Here is a 25,928-nt window from a genome sequence, read left to right on the forward strand (position 1 = left end):
GTTCTAAGGGCACTAAGGATTTGGGACACAGATTGCACTATTGGACACAGGAGAGGACTTATGGACCAGGGAGGGATTCTACAGAACACAGCAGAGGAAGATATTGTCTTCCATTCTCTACCCTATATTCGTTGTGGAGACATAGGGGAGGAGCATAATAGGGCACATTGCTTGGGACTGTCGGATCTGGAGTGAATGCTTCTGACCATGGAGGGACCACACAGAGTTTAACCTATTTCTTAAGTGTGGTGGCAGGAGGCACGCCAGGATACTAGATAGGGCCTATTTTGCACAGTGGTGCTGTTGGACATTTTTTTTGTTTGGGACTTTTGATTTGGGACCATGAATTTCATGTTTGCTTTTGCATGTGTGGCCTTGCAAGTATGGATACTTTTTTGTTTCTTGCATACAGTGTATCAGGTAGATATTGAAGTAGTGAATCAGGAAGTGATTCCATGCAATTGCTAGACTAATAAAATTATGTTGTACTATTGTCTTGTGCTGAGTGCATTTGTGACTCTGAAAGATACTTTGTGGTGAGAAGGGCCCGTGCACCCTTAAAATCTCTAGATGGCATAGTTGGCTAGTTCCTGCATATTGTAGTTGTAACTTATATCTGTGATACCCAAATAGCTGTGACACCTTACTCTCTCACACACCAGGGTTAATTTTCCTAGAAGCCAAATAATCTACTGGTATGTTTTTGGACTGTAAAAGGAACACTGGGAGAACATACAAACTCCACACAGAAAGCATCCCAGCTATGGAAATAAATCCAGGACTCCAACACTGTGAGGCTGGAATGGTATGTACTGTATGTTGTGTTGTGTGTTCTTTAGTTTTATTGCCATCGTTAAAAAAATATTTTTTTAATAATAAAGATCTCAAGTGCCCCTTACTATACCAACAGCTCAGGTGTATTTTGACATATGCAATTTGGGGGTTATGATTATTTATTTTAATTATTGATTATCCTACTCAGTACTCATTATTCCTCTACTTTCTATTTTTATTTTTATAACCCTTAATTAAGTCTGTTTCCTATAACATTTGTATTTCAAGTTCCAAAGAGGACCTTGAGCCCTTTTCTCAAGTTCCAACATTAAGGTTTTAAGACAGCTCAAGTGGATAATGTCACTACATTTTTTATTTTTCACTTCAAGCACTGCCTCCAAGATCTCCATTCCGTTTCCTTGTTAGCATGTGTCTGTTTGAAACACCATTTCTCTCATGTTTACAACCAATCCATTTCCTAAATGCTTCATCTCAAACAGTCTTTGTGACACAGTCTTTGGACCGTGGGAGTAACCAGAGTTGTTTATGTGCAGTGTAATGCAATATACACTGTATTTCTTGGTTTCTTCATATTTTGTGTTTTTAAGCATCCAATTTATTTTTTCGTTGTTCCAGGCTCAATACCGCCTGCACACCTAGGCATTGTTCCTTCTTTATGTTTTTTTTATTTCCTTTTCCAGTTTCTCATAACAGTTTATTAAAATTATTTTTCTTTTTTACTTTCTTTATTGTCTTCAAATACATGCTTTTGGCTTCCACTTTCCCTCCATCATTTTTCTTTTGTCTTTCAATATTTCACCATGATGCGGTCCAGCTGGCGGACCCTGATTTATCCAGACTAGATGCAGTGTCCCGATCTATCAATGCTGCCAGTGGAGTAGCAGACAGATTATAAATATCAAAGGCAGGAAACAGCCAATCACTCTTGTGACACTTATTCGCCAATTCCCCCCCTTAATAAACAGGTCAGAATCCACGGGTTGTCAAACTGTTAATACACAGGGCATCTCACTAGGACTTTACCCTTGCTTAGCCTTGTTCTGTTTAGGGACTTTGACTCACCCCAGGGGAAAAGCACCCTGGGTTAATTACCTGCCCCAGCTCAGAGAATCTTGTCTTGTCCTTGGTTCAAAACCAAAGCTCAGAGAAATTGAATTTTGTCTTGGTCCCCACTTTTTTCGCTTAAAAAGTTCTTTTATTTTTCCTACTACTCTGGTCTTTCCCCTGTGGCTCCTTAATTGGGTTATAACATGAATGTAATGTACATACCCTCCTCGTAATGCCAAATTGTTGTGGGAAATTCTTCAAAGGAAAATCATGAAAAAACCTTGTGCAAATTCAGTCTTTATTGAGCTCAATACACACAGCATTGGGTTTGCTCAGCGGGACAGACCAATTATTGGGGTTTCTAACTCTTTGATACAGCATGGCTTCATGTAGTATATGACAGTTGGTTTGTTTCAGGATTGGGTGGTTTTCATCCTGTTCTTTAAAGTTGCAGACTAGCAGCAGATCTAGCGTCAATCAAATCACAACGCAAGCCAAACATGAAAAGCAACAAGAATAAACAGACCTTAAAGCAGTAGAAGCTCAGTGACTACAGTCTGACTATAGTCTGTCCAAAGACACTGAGCAAGACAGGTAGACCTGGCTGGCCAGAAAGGATAGGTTCAATGTCCACCGCTTGGCCTTAAACAGTGGGCAACACAGACAGAACTAGTTGCCAGAAAGGACAGGGGCTTGGTGATCACAGCCTGGCCAAAGACACTGGCTAACACAGGCAGATCTGGCTGTCAAAAGGGGGCAGGGGTACAAAGACCACATCCCAGCCAAAGACACTGTCTGAAACCAGACCTGGCTGCTCAGAGAAGACAGTGGCTCAGTGACCACAGCCCATCCATAGGAAAAGGACAACAAAGGCAGATCTAGCTGGCCAGAGAAAACTATGCTCCCACTGCCAGCATGGAGAAGCAGCAGAAGAAACAAAGTTGTAAGGATTAGGGATTAAACAAATATCCTTCTATAAAATGACCAATCAAATCCCAAAATTACCACATCCTGCCTGCATCAGAAAAAAAATTCACTCATGCTGGTGTAGTGTTAAGGAAACACAACAGATCCAAAAGCGCAGTACATGACCTCATGTCACTGCCAGACATATTAAATTATAAGTAATCCACAGTGAGCAGTCAGAGAAATATAGTTCTTGACACAAGAAAGACACCATCCTGTCTGGAGACCATCCTGTCTCCTCCACACAGACACTAAATGAAACAATAAAAAAAACTGTGTTAGTAATAAAAAACATTAATATTAAGGCTGAAAGTGTCATGAGAAAACTTCATGAACTGATCAAATTTTCAATCTCCACAGCTAACAAGAGGCAGAAGCACAAGTTCTTTCTTCTCATCCCAGGTCCAGAAGACTGGATAGATCTTCTCCCCCTGATTGAATACCATGTCAGTGAATTTGTAGATATGTGTCCTAGACTCCACTGTGTAAAAGGAGACATTTCGCTCATCAATATCCACACACACACCCACCATCCTTGGCTGATTTCTCAGATGAGAAGAGTTACATTCCAGCACCCAGTAACCACACTGGGGAGAGAAGCTGAATCTCCCTTTTCTCTCTGCAGACTCTCTGGTCACCCCTATTCTCCACAGGTCAGTCACCTCCACTTCCCAGTAGTGTCTCCCTGAAGTGAAGCCCTCCCTGCTCAGGACACATGGTCCAGAACCTAATCTCTTCGCTTTGTCAGGGACATCCTGTTTCTCTTCCCATCTCACTCTCTTCCTATCCTCAGACAGGGTGAGCTCATAGTGAGCTGTATCAGGGTCCAGAGTCACATCAGCTGTGGGAATAAAACAAGAAATATCAGGAGGACAGAGAAACACTCTTTCTTGAAAACAAACCGGATTATTTTATTATATGAAAAGAATAGTCAAATTTTGTCTTTGTAATATGCTTATTTTTTTCTATAAGACCTATAAATGTATAGTCCAATTCAATTATTAGCGTAATATAAAAGTAAAGGTGTCGGTGAAGCAGAGGACATTTATTGAGTTATTGAGTTAGGGACATCAGGGACATCAGGGACACTCCCTGAAGCTAACAACCACTGATATTTCTCACATGTCCATTGTAGAACTGGACACTGTATCAATCATTGACTTATTCAACAGAGGAATCTTTTATAGTTATAGTTATTCTAGTTATTATCAGTAGTGTGGAAACACAAAATACCCTATACAGTATATTGTCATAGAAAGAGGACTCCTATGTCACACTCACCATGCAGTAAGAATTAAATAATATTTACCCGCCAATGTCATTCTTAATTAAACACGCCCCTGTGTCACTTAATGTCCAAGACCATGTGAGAACACTAATTGGGCTGAAGAGACTAATGCCAGAGTTCTTACCCCAAAGGCCCCAAAGTTATTACCCCTGCCCCATGAAGAGGAACTGACCTTGACATATCTGAGTTGTTCAAATTAAAACAAAACACTGAGACACTGACTGACTTCATAGTATTAACAATGGTCTTATTTTAACTATAATTGATATCATTGATATAACTGACCAGCTATGAGTTTAAGAGATTGTGAACGTAAAGTGGATATGTAACAGATTGCCACTAGTGTACTTAATAAGAATTTTATTATTAGAGAAAGTTTATTTAAATTAGCCTTCATTCTGCTTTATACTGTATAATTAGACCAGTCATTGTACTGCATATATACAGTATATGGGTTTGACTTCAACCACTGGTTCAATGAGTTTGGAAAACTGGCACTTTGTTATGGTCAGTTGTTTATTTTGCTTCAAATAGTGTTCTGTTGTTTCACATTCCTTGTGTTTACAATAGGCTAATTAAAAAACAGTAGTGCAAATCTTATTATACAATAATAAACTGTATTGTTTAACCAGAAGTTTGCAGAAGTCTTATTCTGTTTATTGTTCTTGTTAATATTAGTATCTAGCTTTATAATAAAAGCATTTCTACTAAACTGCTGTTGTGATTAAGTCAAAAATAGATCTGTTTAAATACAGTGTATATTTTTACTCTCCATTACTGGGTAGCATTGGTAAAGCATGTCCATTAATGTGTATTTAAAAAAAACAAGTATGTCTTAGCCAGTTTTAAGACAATATTCTGTCTATCCCACCTCAGTCTCTCTAGACCTCACCAGGTAAAAACGCTCCACTCCTCATTCCTACTGTTAGTTGAGAGTTATTTCCAAATCCAGGGTCCCTAACTCTGTCACATTCAGCCTATAGTTCCTGAAGAAGGTGTTAGGAGAGATCATAGCACATGTCCTTTGGTTAAAACTGTCTGCACGTCTGTGTGGGAACTCCCTACTGACCATTAAAAAACACAGAAATCAGAAACTTCAAAGCCATGATTAATATTTAATATTTCCCAGGGAGTTTCAGTGTGGGATTTTAGACCATCATGGGAGTGACCTACAACTAGAGCAGTTTTCACACCAGGAGTAACAAACTGATTTGAATCATACACTAAAGAGACTCTGACTCTTATCTATAACCTCAGAAATTGGTTTAAAGGAGCTCCTGTGCATAACAATAACAGAGTATTAAGTGGGTCTTTGTCTTCAACATGAAACAGTCATACCTGCAGCACTGCGCAGGTACTGCCATTCTGGAACACAGAGATACAGATACTGTTAATTACAGCCACACAATGGACTCCACAATGGGCATAGAATGTCCAGTAATAATTCTAGTACAGGACTTCAGATATGGTACAGAGTTTACATACAGTACCTGATTTAGGGATAGGAGCACACATCACAGTATCTGTAAAAATGTGACATTAGATGGAATTTAAGCATTAAGTTACTATACATACCCTATATAACTCTTTTGTCATATTATCAGGGAACAAAGATAGTTATGCGATTACCACATAAGAGCCTACTCTCACTGAAACTAAGAAACATTGCTAAGCTAATTTTGTCTAAACTCTTTGGGGAATATTGAGGGGAGACAGACTTATTCTCTTAAAGATTACAACAGATTTGAAAGAGATGGTAGACTCTGGAATTAACCCATTGCCAGGAAGAAGTTTCTATTTTAATGTCATCTCCTCACAACGCCTTACTTGGGATCACAAGTGCAAGGCTTTTAATGAATGGCAGCCTGACCCAAACTCCACTGAGAAAAAAATTAACCAACAAACAAAGCAAATGTTCAAAGAACTCATGACATGAAAGGGTAGGTATCAAATACACCAGATAAACAATTTCTATGATTTCTTTTTTATACATATCCAAGGTAACCAGTCCCTTTGAGACCTAAGAAAGGCAGAGAATTAATCAAGTAAAGGGTAGCAATCATTGTTTGTCCAGTCTATACTTTGGAGACACTGCCAGTCCTTCTTAGCCTACTGCCCATTTTAGAAGCTTGGACCTCACCACATCTTTTATAGAGATAGCTCAGGTCTACTGAAATCAGCTGTCTGTAGTATCGGGATAAAGCCATCATGTAGTTAAAAATTATAGAAAAGAAAAAAATTAAAGTAGCAGTTTTGCATTTTTCAGAACTAAGATGCTCCCAGTTTTCAGTACCAATTTGTGAAAAAATCCTACCCTCAATCCGGGAGGTTTCTGTGTATGCACAAAAACTCAAAATAGAGAAATGTGAAAAGAAGAAATGATTCCAGGAGGGTTAATTACAGACCTTTTCATGTTCTTACAATAGCATTAACAATCTCAAAGTACCATTAGCCCTTTAAATGCCAAACAGAAGTCAAATGATATGCACATAAGAATGTGAATCACTTAGCTCTTCACCAATTAACCAGTAACTAAGTCAGTCACTCCTGATGTGATTATTTATGTATTTCTCATTGTGACTGTGCCTGTTATTAAACTGAAAACATCAAATGGCATTATGAATTGAAGCACATGGATTTAGACTACAAATACCAATTGTGACTTTATGGCAATTCAGGAGGAAAGAACGTATCCATACAGATAGGGGCCAAAGAGTGATACACAGAGGGATTGAGTCATCATTTAATTAAGCAGGAAACTTAGGAAGACCAAATTGAACAAGCCCAAAGTAGGAGATATCCAGGTAAACTTGGTTTAACAACCCTGCTCTGAAGGACAGTCCCAGTGGATCTTTAATAATCAAGTAGTCAGGATCTTGGTTTAATTTTTAATCTTAAGTGGTGCCCCTCCTAAAGCACATTCAATGTTCCTACTCAAAATACTATGGCATTGATTTTGAAATTCTTGTCCAGAACAGTAATGCCAAGTGGTCAACCAACAACACTTTTAGCAGTAACCTGGTGTTCCTCACAGATCTCCCATCCTAGTACTGACTAGACTTAACCTTTATTAATTAATTAATAATACATTGGAGTTTGCATTGTGGTAGAATGTTAAAAGATGATTATGCTGCATATTTAAATGTGTCTTGTATACTACATTTGTTACAGCTGTGCCTGTTAATTATCTTAACAGTACACTTACACAGTACTGGATTACATTATACTACAGTAATGTCCACTGAAGGACAGATCAGTTCAAGTTACAATAATTCATTGCATTGCAGTAAAGCAAAGCAAATAATGTCAGTTCAGGACTATGACTAGAGTACAGTAGGGTATAGTTTAATGACTTGATTGATTACAGTGAAATTCACACAGGACAGTTTAGTACAGGTCACCGGTATATCATAAAGTATACTGCAGCACCACCTATTCCAATATAGTTAATATAGTTACTCACTAAACTTCAGTCTAAGACATAACATCATAATGAAGTTCCTACAGGTAAGTCTTTATAATGAAGGACATCATAATAAAATAGGACACTTACCCAATTCTCTCCGAAGTACAGAAATGGCTGTAAAGATTATATCATAACAACATGTATTAGGCAATCCAGTTCTTATACTGTATAACAATATTAATAAATCCACTTCTAATTACACTTCTGAGAAGTTTCCTGATAGTCTGTCTCATGTCTAACAAAGATTTGTTAACTAATCTAATTGGGATAATAAAATATGACTAAGGCATAAAATAAAATAATAGCCTAATTTGTTGTATATGATTTTGCATTGCAATAAACAAGCAAAGATATAAAGCATCTGATTCACTAATCTACTCACATATTATTACTTATTACTTAGTCCCTTATTATTCCAGGCCTGAAGTGAATGTTTAAGAGTTTAACAAACCACTAAGACAATTCCTTTGTAGATGGATAATATACTGTAGTATAGATATTATGTGTCACATGCTATTTTTCTGCCAAAGCATTGTGAACATGCCAGATGAAAAAAATGTGGTCCTTTAATATACTGTAAAAGGAGCATGTAGCACTTTTATTGTACTGTATGAGGGAGATGGTGAAATGCATGACAAACACTTCAAACATTTGGAAAAAGCATTAAGCATCACCAAGAACGTTGTCCCTTTGGAAGGAATGAAAAACCTGACATGGATTCTGTGCCAAATGATCTAACAGGCCTTCATTTGGATGTCCAATATGAATTTCTACCAGCACTTTTGATTATAGTTTAGCAACTACAATAAACCTCACCCCTCTACGCAAGTTGATTTTGGTACTAATAATGAGAGGCATTATACAGTTGAGCTGATATCTCTCTGAATTTAATTTTTTGTATAATCCCAGCACTAACAGGAGGAATTTTCATTTTGTGAGTGAAAAGGTGTCCAAGAGATCAGTATCCACAGCAATGTAATAAAAGGCTCTGGCTAGATAGACAATCTATCTACATTCACATACCTGAAAGTTTGCTTGCACTAATATCATAGCTGTAGCCCCCTAATGGTCTTGTTTTGAATACACACTGTCTCAATAATAGGGATGTCTTTCTGTGGACGAAATATGTTCACTGGCTAATGGCTAGTGAACATCACTAGTGTGAAATTTTAGCCAAAAGTAGAGCTTACAACAAACGTTAAGCATGAGGTCAAACCCTAAACTCATCCACTTCTGATTATAGATTTTTACACCCTAAACTAATTTTAAGACTTCTCTATCTGGGCATTTTTCTTGAGCTCAGTGAAAGAGCTTAATAACTAAATAACATGTCTTTGGTTCTTAGTTCATAGTATGAATATGGAGAAGCTTAAAGAAAGTGATGCTGTATTGTGAATGCTCAAACCCTTCTCACCTTATCAATTCTTATCGGCATCTAGCATCATTTTTATTTTAGGTTCTTCAACTAGGTATCACAGTCAAATTTGACCACTATGGATGGATCTTAGTGGGTGAGATTTAGATGTGACCATTTTCTTTACTTCATGCCTATACTCTTCAGTCCACAGCCATGTAGAAGTTGTTACGACCATGCATGGCACCTGCCACTAACCTCATCACCTTGTCAACCTATCACACCTGTCTCCTTCACTGTTTAAACCCTCATGTCCCACGTTTCCACGCTCGGTATTGCAGTCCCTCTCTCTTGAGAGCTCGTTGCCTGTCGGCAAACTCCTTCCGCGCATTTCTCCTGAACATCTCTTCCGGATTTTTGACCAAGTTCTTTGACCTTTGGATTTCATTCTTTTCGGACTGAACTTTTCGGATTTGTCTGCCTTCCAGAAAACCAACACACGCTGCATAGGGTCCTGCTTATTCTACGGCGTTCAGCCTTAACAGAAGTAGATGTTATAGATGAAAAAAAGTACTGTCATAAGATCTGTAAAAAATCTGTTGTACTAATTTACAAATCGCAGGAAAGATCCCAACTGAGATGCATCAGACGGGCTGAGGGTCTTCATGACAGCTTGAATCTTATTGTGATACTGTATCTGTGCAGTTCCAAGAAGCTTGAGCCCACATTGTTGAAGCCTCTGTAAAATGTTCTGGAGGTGCTCAGCATCATTGCTGTCACCTTAGTAAGAGACTTCTTGCAAGACCTGGCCCACAGGTTACTGCAGGATGGCAAGAGCTGCAGCCAATGCAAACACCAACCTGATACAGAGCATGAATTATCAGAAACATCATGAATTTTTCATCTATTTTCATTTGTACATAAACTTCTGCCAGGCCAGCTGTGGTGAAATAATAACTTTCTTTCTAACATGTTGACAACAATGTCTTCAATTTGTTGCAGTGGGTTGTGCTCTGCCTGCATAAATGGACTGTTTGTGACTTTGAATTTACCTTACATCTCTATTCTATTTGAACAGAGGGATAATCGGGGTTTCCTATGGACTCCAATAAACATTGATCAGAAATTTTGCTTTCTCCAACTACTCCAGCTCTGCTTCAACTTCTTATCAAATGATATAAGTTACTGGTTGTGCCTTACAGTACGTACTGTGGTAGCAGCCCTGTCTTTGAAAGTACAGTACATTATTCCCCTTAATGTGTCCCCGTCTTTTAAATTAATCTTGAAACACTGGTGCTGCTTGGTACAACATGGTTTAACTTTGCTGCTGTGGACCATTAGCTGATCTGGGAAATATTTTAATAATAACACCTCAAAAAGATCGGTCTGTCTTTTCTAGCACAAACTGTTGTATGCCATGTTAAAGACAAGAAAAAAACATCTTATCATTCTTGAAGAGGTTCTCAAATTCCTTTTGTAGTATTATAGACACACCCAGTTACAGTAAATGGTTGCAATAGATCATTCACTTTTTTTAGATTTGTGCTCTTCAGCACTTGTATAGGCTTGTCCTTATTACCGGTGAGTTAATTCTTGTTTTGCTTTGCATTCCTTTTATATTACCTTTATTTCTTATTATTGTTCCCTCAATATATCCAGGCAAACAAACTTCTCAATGTCATTGTTCTTGGCTTGCTGATGGTGTGTGTGACTCTTTATTTATCTGGAGCTTGGCACTTAAATAACAATTAATTACTTACAGATTCAGTGAATCATTTGCCACTTTAAAGTTCTAATAAGTTCTAATAATTAGCACTGGATTAATAGTTAAACTGTACCATTTTAGGAACATAGTACATTAAAAGGGCGATTTACCTAAAAAAGTACAATATATTTTTTAAAATTGTTAATATAAAGATAAACTCATATCCCTGATAAAAATAATTTTATCTGCATCTTTTAGAGACAAATATTCATTATTCATTCATTAATATCATGTGAAAAAAGTTTAAATATAAATGAGCTGAGATACTACTGCAGAGAAACAATTCTAAACACCATCTTTATTGAGTTACTTACCTTTCATTATACACAGTGTCTCTTCCTCTGTAAGAAAGACAGACAGTGGAGTCAGTAACACTCATACAGCTCAGTCACACTAATATAATAGTATTCAGATTTCCAGTGTCAGTATGAAACAGACAGTAGATTCAATAACACTGATACAGGCTCCTGCTCTAACACATATACAATGACTACTGTACATACTGTCCATTCGCCTCCAGTGGAAGACCAGAAGTGCTGATGCTGCTGCAATAACAGTTGCTGTTAAGAAGAGAGCCACCATCCATCCAGAGGGTTCAGTTAAAAAGTCTCCTAGAAAACAGCACAGGGAATAGTAACACGCAGGGGTTGAAAGACTCCTGTTAAATTTAAAATATAATTCCTGTTCAAATTTTAACATAATATACATACAGTTTTATTGTTTGGGTATCCTGATTCAACACCCTAGAGTCAGGACAGACTTGCAACAACACTGTCATATTAGTATATATTGTGCCACTTACCCTTAAGGTACCACTGGATTTGAACTGATGTGATTTTGTCATTTGCCACAAAAACTATCACTATCACAGATAAAGCCACTGGCCATCTACTGTACAAAGATCTACTAGAAGTTTCCAAACACCCTATATATTCCTGTGCAAAGTTAGACAATGAAGAATAATTATTTTGATTCTGGCAAAAGTGGCAAGTGTTTTCACAGTTGTATTTTTTTAAACACTTGAAGTACGCTGTATCATTTCCTCATTAGTACATCTGATTAAATGTTTAATATCTGATTAAGATCAGATTGTCTAGAACTTTAAAAAATAGGGAAGTGCAGTATAATATACATTGTAGAAATCATTCTGCTGGAAGTGTAACAGATTAACAACAGTCATGACTGACACAAGCCTATCTACAAATAAAAACGAACTATGGTTGACATCTGAATGGGAAACCATCCACCATCAGTGTGAAGCCCTTCAGCTTTTATAGCTGTTATTTGCTGCCCACACAACATTTCCAAATAAAGGGCAATCACTTGTGAGAATGAAAATACAACAATGAGGAACTTGGGGAAATGTAGAAACACACATGAGACAAAGAAGAAAGCTTAAAAAGGTTTGGTATTTTACACAAAGTTAATAGAGAAATTGTCTCCAGATGTCTATAACTCTCTTTAAAAGAGTTCAACGCACAACAGAGGTTGTTTGTTCTGGTGTCTTGTGGTGAGAGTATAGACAGTCAAAGGTTCAGTTATGTGGGTAGACATTAATAAAAAGGACAAACCCACTACTGCTTTGTTAGTGAGAGTAGTTTTGCATGTTCAAGAAATGTGCCTGGCAAAACAGGATTAGCTGTTTAGTTTAGGTTCTAATTAACAGAGCAAGGATAGCTACAGATCTTACTAGGGTTACAAAAAGTAAGGAATGGTCTGGCTTCAGCCCAATTCTGCGTTTCCCCACATTAAATAAGGGGGGTAAGATGCAAAGACTCTCCTTGTTATGTTACTGGGTTAGGTGTCATGGTCAACATCCCTCCCCTAGAGGGTGCTACATTACTCCTGTCATTAGGCCTGTCTTTGCTGATTATGTTCTCCAGGTGTGCCTTATTTTGCCTCCCTCTATTTATTCCCAGTGCCTCCAGTGCTCAGGGTTCAGTATTAGGGTTTGGTTGTCACGAGGCCTGCCTATCACCAGGCTTCTGGATGCCTGAGGACATAGGTCTCATCCCCGACATCGCCTGATCTCTGAGCCACATACTTCCCACGTGTCACTAACATTAAAAATTTTGGAAGGGTCTGGAATGATGTTTGGCAATAGAATAGAATCAGAGACCAGGGGACAGGTACATGCTTGGCAGGTAGACTATATTTGAATCCCATCCACTGTTTAGAAAACAAACCTTAACTGAACCAGTATGAAACATCTTGAGCTGCAACACAAGCTGCTGAAGCTGAGGCTGTATTGCTTCCAATGGAAGCCGCAAACATAGTGTAGTAAGCCTGTGACTTTCACTCCCAGTTGATCACAAATGTGCATCAGCATAAATTCATTTTACTATGTCATATCTATTTAATATAAAGAAAAACCTGATGCAAAAAATACATTTTTGTTATATCTTTGTGAATTTGCATTTAGAAGTGATACATTTCTTTTGCTGCTCAGTATAGATTATAAAAACAGGTGGTATTAATGGCTAAAACAAACTCAACCTTGAAAACTGTCAAGTGGATAGTCAGTACTTACTGGGTATGTGGAGTTGAGATCCCCAGTCTAATTCAGGTGAAACACTTCTAACCAGACAGGAGAAGATTTGGGAATCCTGACTGACTGGGATGTAGCTGCTGACATTGAAGAGCCCCTGACTGTTTCTCTCCACTGTGGTGTTGGACAGTGATGTCGTCTCTTTTCCATCCCTGTCTATCCAGATCACTGCAGGTTCAGAAAACCACCCCTCTGATGTGCACAGCAACCAGGTCTGTTCTTCTCCAGTGTGGTACAGGGACACTGAAACCGCTGCCAATAATTATAAAAATTGATACAATTCTACAATTTTGTTACAAAGTCTTGTCATTCATCCAGAGGGTTTGAAACAGAGAAAGAAACAATTACTATGCAACAATGATTTTTATAAGGCTTTCAATAAGAGTTGTACAGCTCTTTAGTTATTATCTTATATCTTTAGGTTAGTTATTGGAGATGCACAGAGTTAAGAAAATAAAGGTTTCTACCAGAAGGGTAAACAATCCCATGTCCTCATTTTTAGTTCATGGTTTTCATTACTTCATAGACATTAATTCCTTAACTGAATAGGTGGAAAATAAGTCAGACATTTTCCTGGTTGTGGAACAACGGACTTCTTTTCCTCCCAGAAATCTGCTAAGTGCCACTTGGGGGCTCCCAAAGACCAGAAATAATGTTCTATTCTACTGTAAGTCTCCTGACAGCCGACTGGGAATGCTGCCCCCAATACAATTACCAACAAAGAAACTGGAAAAGGTTTCTTCCATGCTGAAAGGAAAATAAAAGAAGAAGGATCCACAGCCAAAACATTGTGTCTCTTTTCTTTTCCTTTCAACATGGAATAAACATTTCCTGTTCCTTTGCAGCCTACAGTACCTGAACTTTCTTTTTTTGCGCTCCCTAAAAGTGCCGACTAATACTATTGCCGGATCTCTCCTTCACACTAAGGCTCAGTATTACGTCTTAAAAAATGTATCTATTTTTCTATTAAAGATCTTTTTTCAGCTTTTCTTCGGAAACACTCTACTTTTTAAAAAAAGATTCCCTAGGCTGACCCTCCATCTTCCACGGAAGACATATAGACTACAGTCAACTATCGACACAGACTAGATTCCCTAACAAGGGACCAGAACCTTGTTACATGGTCTTAATCAAGTGGTGATTGAATTTTTTTAAATATCTGCAGGGACCTAGCACTCCAGGACTGGAGCTATCTACTGTACATTTTCTCTAACACATGGGCATGCTAAAGGAGTGCATGCAGATGTCCATTCTTACAATACTGGTCTAAGGTTAAACAACTGTTGATAAGAAATTATATGTATATAAGATAAAGAAACATATCAATACCATTTCTGAAATTTGTGATTGTGCTGCTTTTGTAATTGCCCCAGAGCTCCAGCTCTCTCCTTGGTCACAAACTGAGTTCTGATTTGACCAGTCATTATACCGTATACTGTACATTGCACACAGGTTTAAACTGACATCTGTGCTTTATAAACCCAGGAGAGATATTTCTGGCACATCTGACACTGAACACAAAAACACACAATGGCTGTCAAGGTCAGGGCAGGGCAGGAGGTTTTATTTCAGATCTTTTTTTAGAATCTCACTACAAAAGAAAAGCTTTTAAAATCCCATACACTCTTTGTATACCACACAAACCTTAACTGAACCCCAATGTTTTGCACAATCAGCCTTCATCACTAATCGCAATCACAATTATTACACACAGTGTGGGTATTTACAGTAATTAGAAGCCTTTTGTGTCTACAATTGCAGTCCCTTCTTCTACCAGCTTGCCATTTTATTTTATTGGCTAGCAATCTCATGGCCAGTTTGGAACTCCTGATGAACTATATAACAATATACAACCAAAGTTAGAAACTGTGTCACAGTCTTGGTCAATAAATTTCATTTAGAACATTTCAATACATAATACCTGAAAATCGATATTAACACATTTAGCATGTTTTCTAAAATTATGAAAAGCAGTATAAATAAAGAAATTGCTTTGTGACAAAACACTTACCTCTAATGGCCAGATCAATTAGAGCATCTTCATAATGTTGTTTGGACTCCACCAAACAATTATACTGCCCATTGTCAGAGAGCCTCACGTCTCTCAGCTTTAGAGACACGTTTCCTTTGGGGAGCTCATCCAGGAACAGCTCAGCCCTGCCCTTGTAGGGTGGGCTCTGTCCATCATTGTTGTATGTGCGGTTTTGGTAAAAACACACGGGAGCATCATAATTCTCTCTAAACCACCTGATCTCAAGGAGCTCCGCACTGATGTTTGCTGAGAGGTAACAGGGCAGAACAGTGTCTTCACCAGGAGATACAACAACAGGAGCAGCTGGACCAACAACATTAAATTTCTCTAAAAGAGAAAGAACATACATCTGACTTTTCAGAGTTTTCACAGATATAAAGTATAAGTATAAAGAGGCAGTAAAGAAGCTGAACCGTAAGGCAGAAGGAAAGAAGTCCATCAGACAGTAACTAAACGAAAGAAAACGTTGTTCTTTATAATTTTTTTGTAAGAAAATAGAACAATGTTGCACAATTTTTTAGGTCAAAAGACTTGAGTAGTCATTCCTACATCCAATATATATGATTTGTAAAGTGACAAAGCTCAACTCTGAGATGGAGCTTAAGATGCTGGAGTTGAGCTACACTCCCAGATACAGACAATATATGGAATGCAAAGAAAAAGTTCAATATCCATGCAGGGATTATCATCCAGATTACCAGATTAAACGATTAATTACATTTAGGAGTCTATCCTCACTGTACCTGATCTGGAGACAGACAACTGGAGAAGAAATATAAGCATCGTTGAGAGCCAGTCTGATTGGTCAGACTTCATCTCTGAAACAGAAATTCACACTTGGTCATTATTCCAAGAGTATTTCTTTGCATTTGAATTTTCTTGAGTACAATGTCTTAAATTGCCTATTGGCTCACAACAGAGACCCATGCACTACAAAGACAAAGCGACAATATGCTACGGTTGTCTCCCCTGCTGAGCCATTGTTCTGTAGACATGCTGTCAGTTCCAAAGTGCCTCAGGTATATTGACCTGAGCTCTTCATTCTTACATGGCTGGTTCTGACCTGATCTCACTGTCTCTTCAGCACACTGCAGCTTCAGTCCTGACATGACTGTTCTCTCACACACTGCTTTATCATACCTGATTTCACTGTCAGTCCAGTACACAGCAGCTTCAATTCTGCAATGGCTGTTGTCTCACACACTACTGTATCAGACCTAATCTCACTGACAGTCCAGCACAGAGCAGCTTCAGTCGTGATCTGTCTGCTTACTCACATGCTGCTGTATATGTCCTGATCTCACTGTCACACCAGTACATAGCAGGTAAAAACAATAACTACTCTGTCTGTAAACCCTATACTACAAGAAAGATAAGCATCGCTATACTGTACTGTATGTTACAATGAATTACACCCACAAGTTTAAGACGTACTGTATACAGTGTTTCCTGTCTCCTTGTTCAGTATATCCATGAAATAACTCTGAAAGCGGAGTCACACTACCTGATTTTATACTGACAGGATTTTCACAGTATTAATTGTAGTCCAGACTGTAGAAAAAAATGTTTTTCTTTCCTGTATTTGGAGATGTTGTTCAGAGAGAAAAAGAAACGCCTTTAAAATTCAGGAAACACAAAGTGAAAGAACCGCCTTCAAGAGGAGGAGCTATCAATTTCACTGTTTGCCTGCTGAAAAAAAAACATAACTCTGATGTCAGACCCTTCAGATACATATTAAAAGGTAATACAGGTGGAATAACTGTACTGTCTGACTCCATAATACAGCCCCTAACCCTGCATTACCCTGTGCTGTGAACTGGTCAGAAAATGACAGGATACTTACAGACTGGATAATTTAGGTGTTATTGGTTTGAGCTCCACTCATTGCCGCTGAAAGAAATACGACTGTTTTTGAATTGTCTGTGTCCTCATTAAAACTACATACAGTATGAAGACACCTTTATTCATTCCAGGTAATGAGAAAGAGATAACAATCAAATCTCTGGGCATAAGTTATTAATAAGGAAGTGGGTATGTCGGGACCAGTAACAGTAAGATGGAGAGATCTGAAGAAACTTATTTCATTCTGATACGATTTCCGAACACCCCATCTTAAAATAAATTAAAAACAGATCTAGAAAGCATTTCATTCTTAATATAGTCGTTTTGTGATGTAGTGCTTTAATTTTTTTAGCCTTCAACTCAGTGGTTAGGATTATCTTTAAACCGTTTCCACTCCTTAAAAATCTATACCCCGTCTCTCAAAACAGTAACTAAGCAGTGCGTGAGTCACATGATCACTAAACACCATTTTAGTTACCACCCACTTTCCCAAAATTCACTCCTGACGTCTCTCACTACTACAGTAAGTTAAAGGGAAAGTACTAAATTACTGCAAAAACTAATAAGATGCGATGTGGTAAAGAACAACTACTGTGGTAAAGTAAGCTGATCATTTTTCACACAGTGCCAAGAAAACGTTTGTTAACCCCTTAGGATTTTCACATATTTGAATGTTAACCTGATAAAATAAATGGTTTTGCAACGTTTTTCAGACTGGTGAGCATGAATAACCTTTTTTGAGATCCTCAGAGATTTCCTTAGATTGTGGTATGATTTGTTTTCACACACCTGTATGATGAACACAAAACTCACAATGTTTCCGATCCTTATAGGATGGAGCCTTCCGAATCCAGCTGATTCTAAATATTCACCTTAACTGAGCTCATGAAACTAGGAATTTGTGTACTTTTTCATACCCTACTTATTGTTTAATTAATACATCATTTTGTTTCAAGAGACATAGAATTGGTTATTATAAACCATTCTGGATATATGCTGTACATAAAGACTGGTTTTGATTCAAGAAGGCTCTCTTGGCAAAACATAGAAATGGCCCTTTTTGTTTTTGTGCTTCACAAACTTTTGTTGTCTTTCAAAACTGATACAAAGTCTTGTACAATTACACAGGAAGATTTTACCACCCCAACAATTATGTGTCAGAGAGTCTACATGCTATATGTATGGTTATACAGTACCTTGGGAAAAACAGCATCTGCCTGAAGTTTAAGAAGAATACATGTACAGTATCTGGTAGAACTCAGCTGTATACCCATCGGTTCCAGGTGACTTATTGTGAGAAGAGGAGGCAATTGGTTCTTTAACTTCTGATAAAGTGAGAGATTGTCCTATGCCGCAACAGCTCCCCCACAGCACGTCTTGTCTCCTCCTTGCGCTTGGCCCCCGCACTCCCCCCAGCGGCCACCCCGCCAACTGCCCCGAGACTCGCGGCCCTGGTCGGCCCCAGCGATGCCCGCTGCTGTCGCCTCCGCTTCACACTCCGGTCAGCCCACGCGCCCCGGACACCCCCTGCCCCACCAACTCCCGCCGGCCCAAGTCTAGGCAGCCACCCACCTGCTGCAACCAGTCCAACCCCAGGATACAGTCCTCATGGACTGGGGTGAGGTAAAAGGGGTGTTTCACCCTCTCGGCCCCAAACTGCATGGTCAGCGCCCGCTTGCCGAGGACCTCAGCGCACTCTCCCGTCACCATTCTCAGGCGCAGGCTGGTGGTCTCCCATCCTGGGGGCTGGGCTGTCTCGGTGCCCAATAGGACACCGGGCCGGAGCAGGGTGATGGTTGAGCTGGTGTCAGCCAGGGCCTGGCAGTGCCGCCCCTCGATGGGGCAGGGGAGGAAAAAACACCGGTCTTGCTCAATCCTTCCCATGGTGGCAGGCAAGGTGTAGCACTCCTCTGGCCTCTCCGGAACGGGAATAGTGTCATTCAAGGCTACCCCACTCCCATTTCCCAATGGCTTCTGGCGGCTTTGGGGCTCCGGCGCCCAGCACTCCCAGGCAAAGTGCCCCCTCTCCCCACATAGGTAGCAGGTGACCGGCCATCGCCAGTCTGCTGATGTCGCCACACTGGTCATCTCCTGCTCCCCGCCCGATTCCTCCGATGCGGCCTTCGCCTCCCAGCAGGGAGCACCCTTCCGGCTGTGCCCGCTGGTCTCCTCAAACATGGCATAAGCCTGCACAGCCGGAGCCAAAGCCCAGTCCAAGGAGACCAGTGCAGCAAGCATCATGTGGTGCTGCAGCTCCGTCGGTGCCAGGGGCCTGAGGAATGCCTATGTCCCGGTGGACCACCTCTGGGAGGGTGGGGCAGCCCTGGCGGGCTAGGTAAGCCATATCTGCAGCGACCGGCCCCAGGGGCTCTCCCAGTAGGCACCGGCGTTGGGCCAGCTTCACCCACAGCAATCCGGGCTCCTTCCCTCTTCCGCTGAAATGCCTCCAGAGGGCCGATGCCAATGCTGCGTAGCTGTAGCGCTGGTCTCCGGGGACATCCAGGAAAGCGTGGCAGGCCTTTCCTTCCAGAGCTGCGGTGAGGTGGCCTGCCATCTCCATCTGGGACCAGCCGTTCGCCCAGGCCGCCATCTGGAACTGGGCCTCATACTGTTGCCACGGTACCTCCTCGTCATAGTGGCTAAGCTGCACCGGCTGGTGCATGAATGGCCGGCTGGTCCCTGCTGCTACGACGTCCCCCTCACACCACTTCAGCTCAGGTGGTGCAGGAGACTGTCCCTCCTCCACCAGGCAGGCCACCACTGGGTAGCCCTGAGAAGGGCTGCAGCCACGGGTGGTGCCCAAGGGCCGATCCGGCTCTTGGTAGCTGCTGCTTGCCCCCAGGAGGCGCTTAAGGGTTCGCTCATCTGCTGGGGGAACTGGCACTTCTCTGAGTCTCATGGGAGTCCAGCTCAGCAGCAACCACACAAGAAATAAGACCCCACAAAACAGAGTACAACACACAAGGGTCATTTCGGGTACAAGTACGTGGGTATAGGGTGGTAAATGGCACAGGTATAAAAGGGGTGCAAAGCTGGGGGATAACTATTTACACTATCCGGGCAACCTCACACCGTGTACAGCCGTTCCAGAGGCTCCCTAGTCCCCGCCTTGGCTGTCATTCCCGTCCTGCCCTTCACCGCGCTCTCCAGCCACAACGCCAGGCGAGGGCGCCACAACATCAATGACTAATTTTTGTAACAGATCTAATTTCTGCAGTTTTTCAGAAATTGAGGCAACTTTTTCAAGAAGAAAGTGCACATCATGTTCAGACACCGTTTTGACTTCCTCAGCTTCACTTGAGTTAAGAACCTCTCGATATGATCGTTTATTTTCACGCTCAGATTTATTCATATTTGAATACTGTAACACATACGGCCGACATCACAGGTTGTGCATGCCGGCTGCCAGCACGGTGACGTCGCCGCCCTTCCCTGTGAATAGCTTAAAACTTACTAAAGAAGGGTGATTTGTTATGGGCTGAGCATCTGAACATTGTACGTTTTAACATTGAACGTTTCACCACTTTTGATGGTGCAAAAAATAGGTTTTTGTCCCTGGTTATAGTTAAAAAATTGATTGTATTATTATGTATTAAAGGATTTGATTTGATTACAAATATCATATACAGCCCCTTTAAAAGCTTGCATCGCAAAACGTTTTTCATTGAATAGAAAAAACAATCTAAGAAAAAATTATGGGAATAACAATTGACAACAGTATAAATGGAAGAAACGTACTGCAAAATTAATGAACATTTTGATTTACAATTCAAAAAAGTACCCTAAAAAATAGGCAGATTGTTCAAGGAATTACAAGTAACCACGAAGAAATAACAAAGGAGGTGTTTTATCTGCTTGTCACTTCGCTTAATGTTGCTATACCCCTCATATGCTACTGTAGTGATTGAAGGACTTTATTTTGATTAGAATTTGGCTATTTACATACACTTCCTGATCATTCGCGTTGTTTAATGTCGCTACCTACACGCTACTTTTTTACTTCTGGGGTATACCTGTAACGCTCTCGGGTTCACGTGGGCGCCCTAGCCGCTGCCGCTTCAGGTCGGCCCCCCACCGTCGGGGACTCGAACCCGGACCTCTAGTGGCACTCAACAGGGACCCAGCCACTTGAGCCAAAGGGAAATCTCCCTTCCACCTGACCGCTGAGGTCCTGCTATTCACAGGGAAGGGGGGTGACGTATGCTGTATCTCCAGCGGAACTGTAGCTCAACACGGGTCAGTGAGCACAAGGTTGAAGTTGGCTTCTTAGTCGCCAGCTTCTTATTCACGTTTTTCGTTCCACCTTAAAGGAGAATATATCATTTCTTCATTTATAAACACAGAATTTGCCTGTTCATATACCTCAGTGTTTTTACTATTTGCATTCATTAGAGTTGTAGACAACAGAATCAGTCCTGCATCCCCCAAGTTATTGTACTGTATCTGATATCCAGCACCCTCAGACTACAGTTTTGACCAAAGACCAGAGGCCAGATCTTCACAACATCTCTCTGTTAGTTCAGAGTACCTCACCCTGTTAATTACAGAAGATAATAAAGATATGGTCAACATGTTAATGAATATCTATCACAGGTTTCCACAATAGAAAGTGTCAGTAGCATGTGGTTAAAACTCAGCCAGTATTGGGTATTTTTATTGTGGCTAAACACCAATAAATCACAGGGATGTAAATGGTATTTTTCCAATCTTAAATGATGAAATTAGGTACTTTAATTCCTAGCTACTAAAATACAGCTCTTACTTCAAATGGGTACAAGCAGTCTGGAGAATTGTTAGTGAAACACTTTTTCCTAAAAGGAGTCTGCTGGTATTGGTAAAAATATGGAAAGTGAGCTGAATTAGGAAAGAAATACCTGTTTTAATAGACAGCCAAATAGAACTACCTTGCTAGAATTCTTTATACAAGCAATAAGGACAATTAATAACACTATGGCAATTTTTAGCCTAAAATCACAAACTATACATAACTCAACAGATTAGCAATGACCAACAAATATACTTCTAGTGCCAGCTTCTTTCTGTCTTGCTAAATCAGCTGTGCTAGAGCCTGTCCCCCTTCTGAGGATTAGATGTTATTTAAATGTTATTTACCCTGATGGTACGGATTTAATCTCTCACTGATATCAGTGGTATCACTGATACTGATGCCATTGAGGTAACTCGTGTTTTAAAACTTTCAGTTTTATGATGGTCTTGAAACACTTTTCAAACTTGCAGCTTATCTTTCACTCTGCTGACACACTTGATGAATCTCTTTTAAGACTGCTGAAATCTCAGCAGTGTTGAAGTCTATCCTTGTCTGTCTCTTTTCGAAGGGAGTGATTATTTAGACACTGACTGCTACAGACTTACTGTAAATCCATTTGTTGTGTTCTTTGAAAATTCATGGAAAAAATTAACAAGACTGTTTTAGAAAACAGCTGTATAGTGCAGTACTGCTTGCCAGAGCACAAGGGCGAGAACAGTTTGTGGCCGGGATGGTTGGGATCCTTAATGATGGATTGGGCTTTATTGTGACCGCAGATTATATGAATTTCATGGATTGATGGTAAATCACATCCTATAATCCTTTGTAGTGTGTCTTTGTCATGCATGGTAGTATTGCTGTACCACACAGTGATACCACTAGTGGGGAGACTTCTACAGTATGTTGCTGCGGTAAAAGTTAATGAGTAGCTGCTTCCCCATACTGCATTTCTTTAAGCACTGCAGAAGGTGCAGAAAGTGGAGAGTCCCAGGGGCTGGTCAGGACATAAGACAGGCAGAGTGGCTGACAGGCTGAAGCTGAGTCCAGTGGGGGATGCCTGGGCAGAGAGCAGGCTGGGTGGACACAGTGCAGACTGGAGAGCAAGGGAAGGACCACCAGAGCTGGTTAGCAGTGCTCCCAGAGTGTGGGGCTGAGCTGCCAGGTACCTGGCCGGCCACAGCACCACATGAGGACTGTCAGCCCTTGCAGTTTTTCTTTTAAAAAAAAAACATGGTGATGCTCATTTGGATGTAATTCAATTTCCTCGCTTAGAGTTCAACCGTTTTTTTAAGCAAGCATGTACTTAATATTTTAAATTAGGAAATACAGAGGCATGAAGTTTATTAATTGGCCTTATGCGTTTTTTCCAGGCTTTTTACATTATTATTGATTACTGAAATGCAGTCTATTGGCATTACAGCACATACTGTAGCAATCCAGGCATCAGATATACTGCAGTATTCACTCAATACAATATACTGTACAGTACCCATATCTAGAGACTGTACCTTCAGCACACACAGAATAAGATGGGACCAATACTGTATGTTTAAATTTTCTTGTTAAATTGGGAAATAATTTTGTGATTCTCCAAAGTTTCTTCATTTCATTACAAAAGGTTTTCATATCTTTGGTAATTAAGCTCTGGTATAAAGTCTAACAGTATGGTTTCCTTAGCCAATAAACCCACCGACTTCAGAAAGTCTTGAAAGAAATGTGATTTTATTATATATTATTTAGGGTTCTATTAACTCTTCAATTTATTCTTGAATTTCTATAGGAACTCCTTTTATTTTTTGTGACCTTTTTTTCTGTGTAACCCTAGTGTCAGCACTCACTGTGTGTCATGTGCTTTAGAAGGAATTGTTATGAGCAGTTAGCTAGAATAGTATTTTCCCCACTCATTTTAATGTTCATAGTGTTGTTTTTTGCTGGGGGAATATTAATATGACTTATTGTAATTAACCTGACTGCTTTGTGATAATTATTTTCCTAAATATTACTCATTAGTGCCAAATTATGTACATTATAAATCAGATCTACAGCCTTTGGTAACAATGTGCAATGTACAAATATATTGTACAATACTATATTGTATATAGTACAAATATATACATATAAATAAAAAATAATATTTTTACCTCACATGTTCAAGTGTATAGGTTTTCTTCTCTACAGCTGTGTTAAAATTCAGAGTAAAACACATTTAAGCACAAGTCCTACTTGTTATGATCATATAATTTTCCACAAGTTTATTAGATTCAGTTAGATTATCTGAATGTCTTCAGAAAGTAATTCCCCACTGCTATTATTTTAATTGAAGTGTATGTGATGTGTAATTGATTCAGGACTTTCGTCTCCACTCCTGTGTCTGATATTTATGGACAGAGAATCAAGACCAGTGAGGGTCTGGAGATATTCTATTTCAGTGGCTTGGAATTGGTGTCTCCAATGTTGTCTAACCAGAACATTCAATGGAGGATGAAATTGTTTTCTACAGAGTGTAATCCAGTTGACATGAGGATCTGCAATACTAAACATGAGTTCATAGTTGTTCCCTGATACAGCGGGTAACTCCCTTCAGGAAAGACGGGAAACCCAGTATAAAGAGAGAAGATCAAGCTCCCCAGTTGTTTATTTGTGATTGATGGTGAAGGAGTGTTTGAGGACAACCAGTACATTAAAACAATACAGTACCTGCTGTACTGCAGGTAACGTTGCCTGTTTCTATAAAGCAAGAGTTGGATTTCCAGAAGAACCTCTCGGTTTACTGGAGTGCTGAGAGGACATCTCTCTACATGACTGCTGGGGTCATCCTCCAGAATAGGGTGAGGTGTTCATGATCTAGGATAGGAGCACAGCTGACCTGCTACTCCTCAGGGTCAAATATTCCCAGGAGTGTCTCATTGGGGTAAGAACCACTGATTGGAGCCACCAGGTACTTCAGATATTATCATCCCAGCTTGGTATTTAAATGCCAGTTGCCACCAATTATTTGTTGATGTACACTGAACAATAGAGATGCTGATCTTTGATTCAAAAAAGCAGAATCTACCGAAAGAAAGTGGCTCGCTGAATTTTCAAATAATTGTTTTCTTTCCTGTTTCTAATGAACAAATGGGTATTTGTGTTTCTGCATTTTAGTGTCTTCACGTGCACATCATTTTTCATTTTTAACAAAGCCAGCACAATTTCTAACCACACAATGCCAGAGGTTGTACAGGGAAATGTAATTATTTATTCTTCATTCACTAGGATGATGCTTGTATACCAGTTATTTACATTATTATTGATCTTGAAAACACAATTATGTAATAATTTTACACAATGAGCAATGCTTGCCTCGTATATTGCACTGCACTATACTCATTTCCATAGAAACACTTCTTTCAGCATCCTCAGAATTCATATGGACAGAGAAAAATATTATTAATAGAAAGACTTCTTTGTTATACAGAAGTCTTTTAAAGACATTGCACTGACATTTTATTTTTCATAGAATTGAGAATCTTTCCTTGTTTACTGTGAACCTCAGAATCTGGACTCCTAATCTTAAGTACACACTTTCTGTGACCCTTAATGCCTTTCTACCTTCAGAATTTAACAAGTTAACGAAATGTGATGCTATTCTGCATTGTTAAGGATTAAAGCAAATTGTACAGATTTTACTTTTTTCATTTAATTTTTTCCTTCCAATTGTACTATGAAGCACTTCTGTCACTGCTCAGTATGTATTAACCCGGCCCTTTCTGTGTGTAGCAATCAATCAGACACAGTCAGGCTTTTAAATTCCTCATCAGATTTGAGATCTTTTTTAATACCACCATACTTGGGGAAGTGACCATTCTGTTCATGGCCTATGTCAAATATGAAATACAGTATCTGGGTCAAAATTTAGAAACGGTAATTTCAGAGAAAGATATTTAGGATCCCAAATTCACTCTTTTATTTCTGCCACACAGCCTGGTGTTCTCCATTTAATAATCACAAGCAGAGCAATGTAAACAAATCTACTTAAAACTATATTATTAACAGGTCATATGGATCATCCATTTAT

General features: G+C 39.7%; 1 protein-coding gene across 2 annotated transcripts; it reads right to left on the reverse strand.

Annotated features, from left to right (window-relative positions):
• Window positions 1–2,123: 2,123 nt before the first annotated feature.
• On the reverse strand, window positions 2,124–16,885 carry LOC148836530 (butyrophilin subfamily 1 member A1-like). 2 transcript variants are annotated; one of them, XM_088914451.1, is made up of 10 exons: window positions 16,766–16,885; window positions 16,005–16,079; window positions 15,241–15,588; window positions 13,212–13,481; window positions 11,185–11,292; window positions 10,996–11,022; window positions 7,650–7,676; window positions 5,587–5,619; window positions 5,435–5,461; window positions 2,124–3,649 (listed from the first exon to the last, which is right to left on the reverse strand). In XM_088914451.1, exons 2-10 carry the CDS (start codon window positions 16,075–16,077, stop codon window positions 3,156–3,158), a joined length of 1,407 nt encoding a protein of 468 aa, XP_088770577.1. In that variant the 5' UTR covers window positions 16,078–16,079; window positions 16,766–16,885; the 3' UTR covers window positions 2,124–3,155. The 2 variants fall into 2 exon arrangements, with proteins under 2 accessions (XP_088770577.1, XP_088770576.1); XM_088914450.1 differs by having other exon boundaries at window positions 16,696–16,769.
• Between the last annotated feature and the right edge of the window lie 9,043 nt (window positions 16,886–25,928).

Source organism: Atractosteus spatula, chromosome 4 (assembly GCF_055471065.1).
Source record: "Atractosteus spatula isolate fAtrSpa1 chromosome 4, fAtrSpa1.hap1, whole genome shotgun sequence".
NCBI classification, from domain to species: domain Eukaryota; kingdom Metazoa; phylum Chordata; class Actinopteri; order Semionotiformes; family Lepisosteidae; genus Atractosteus; species Atractosteus spatula.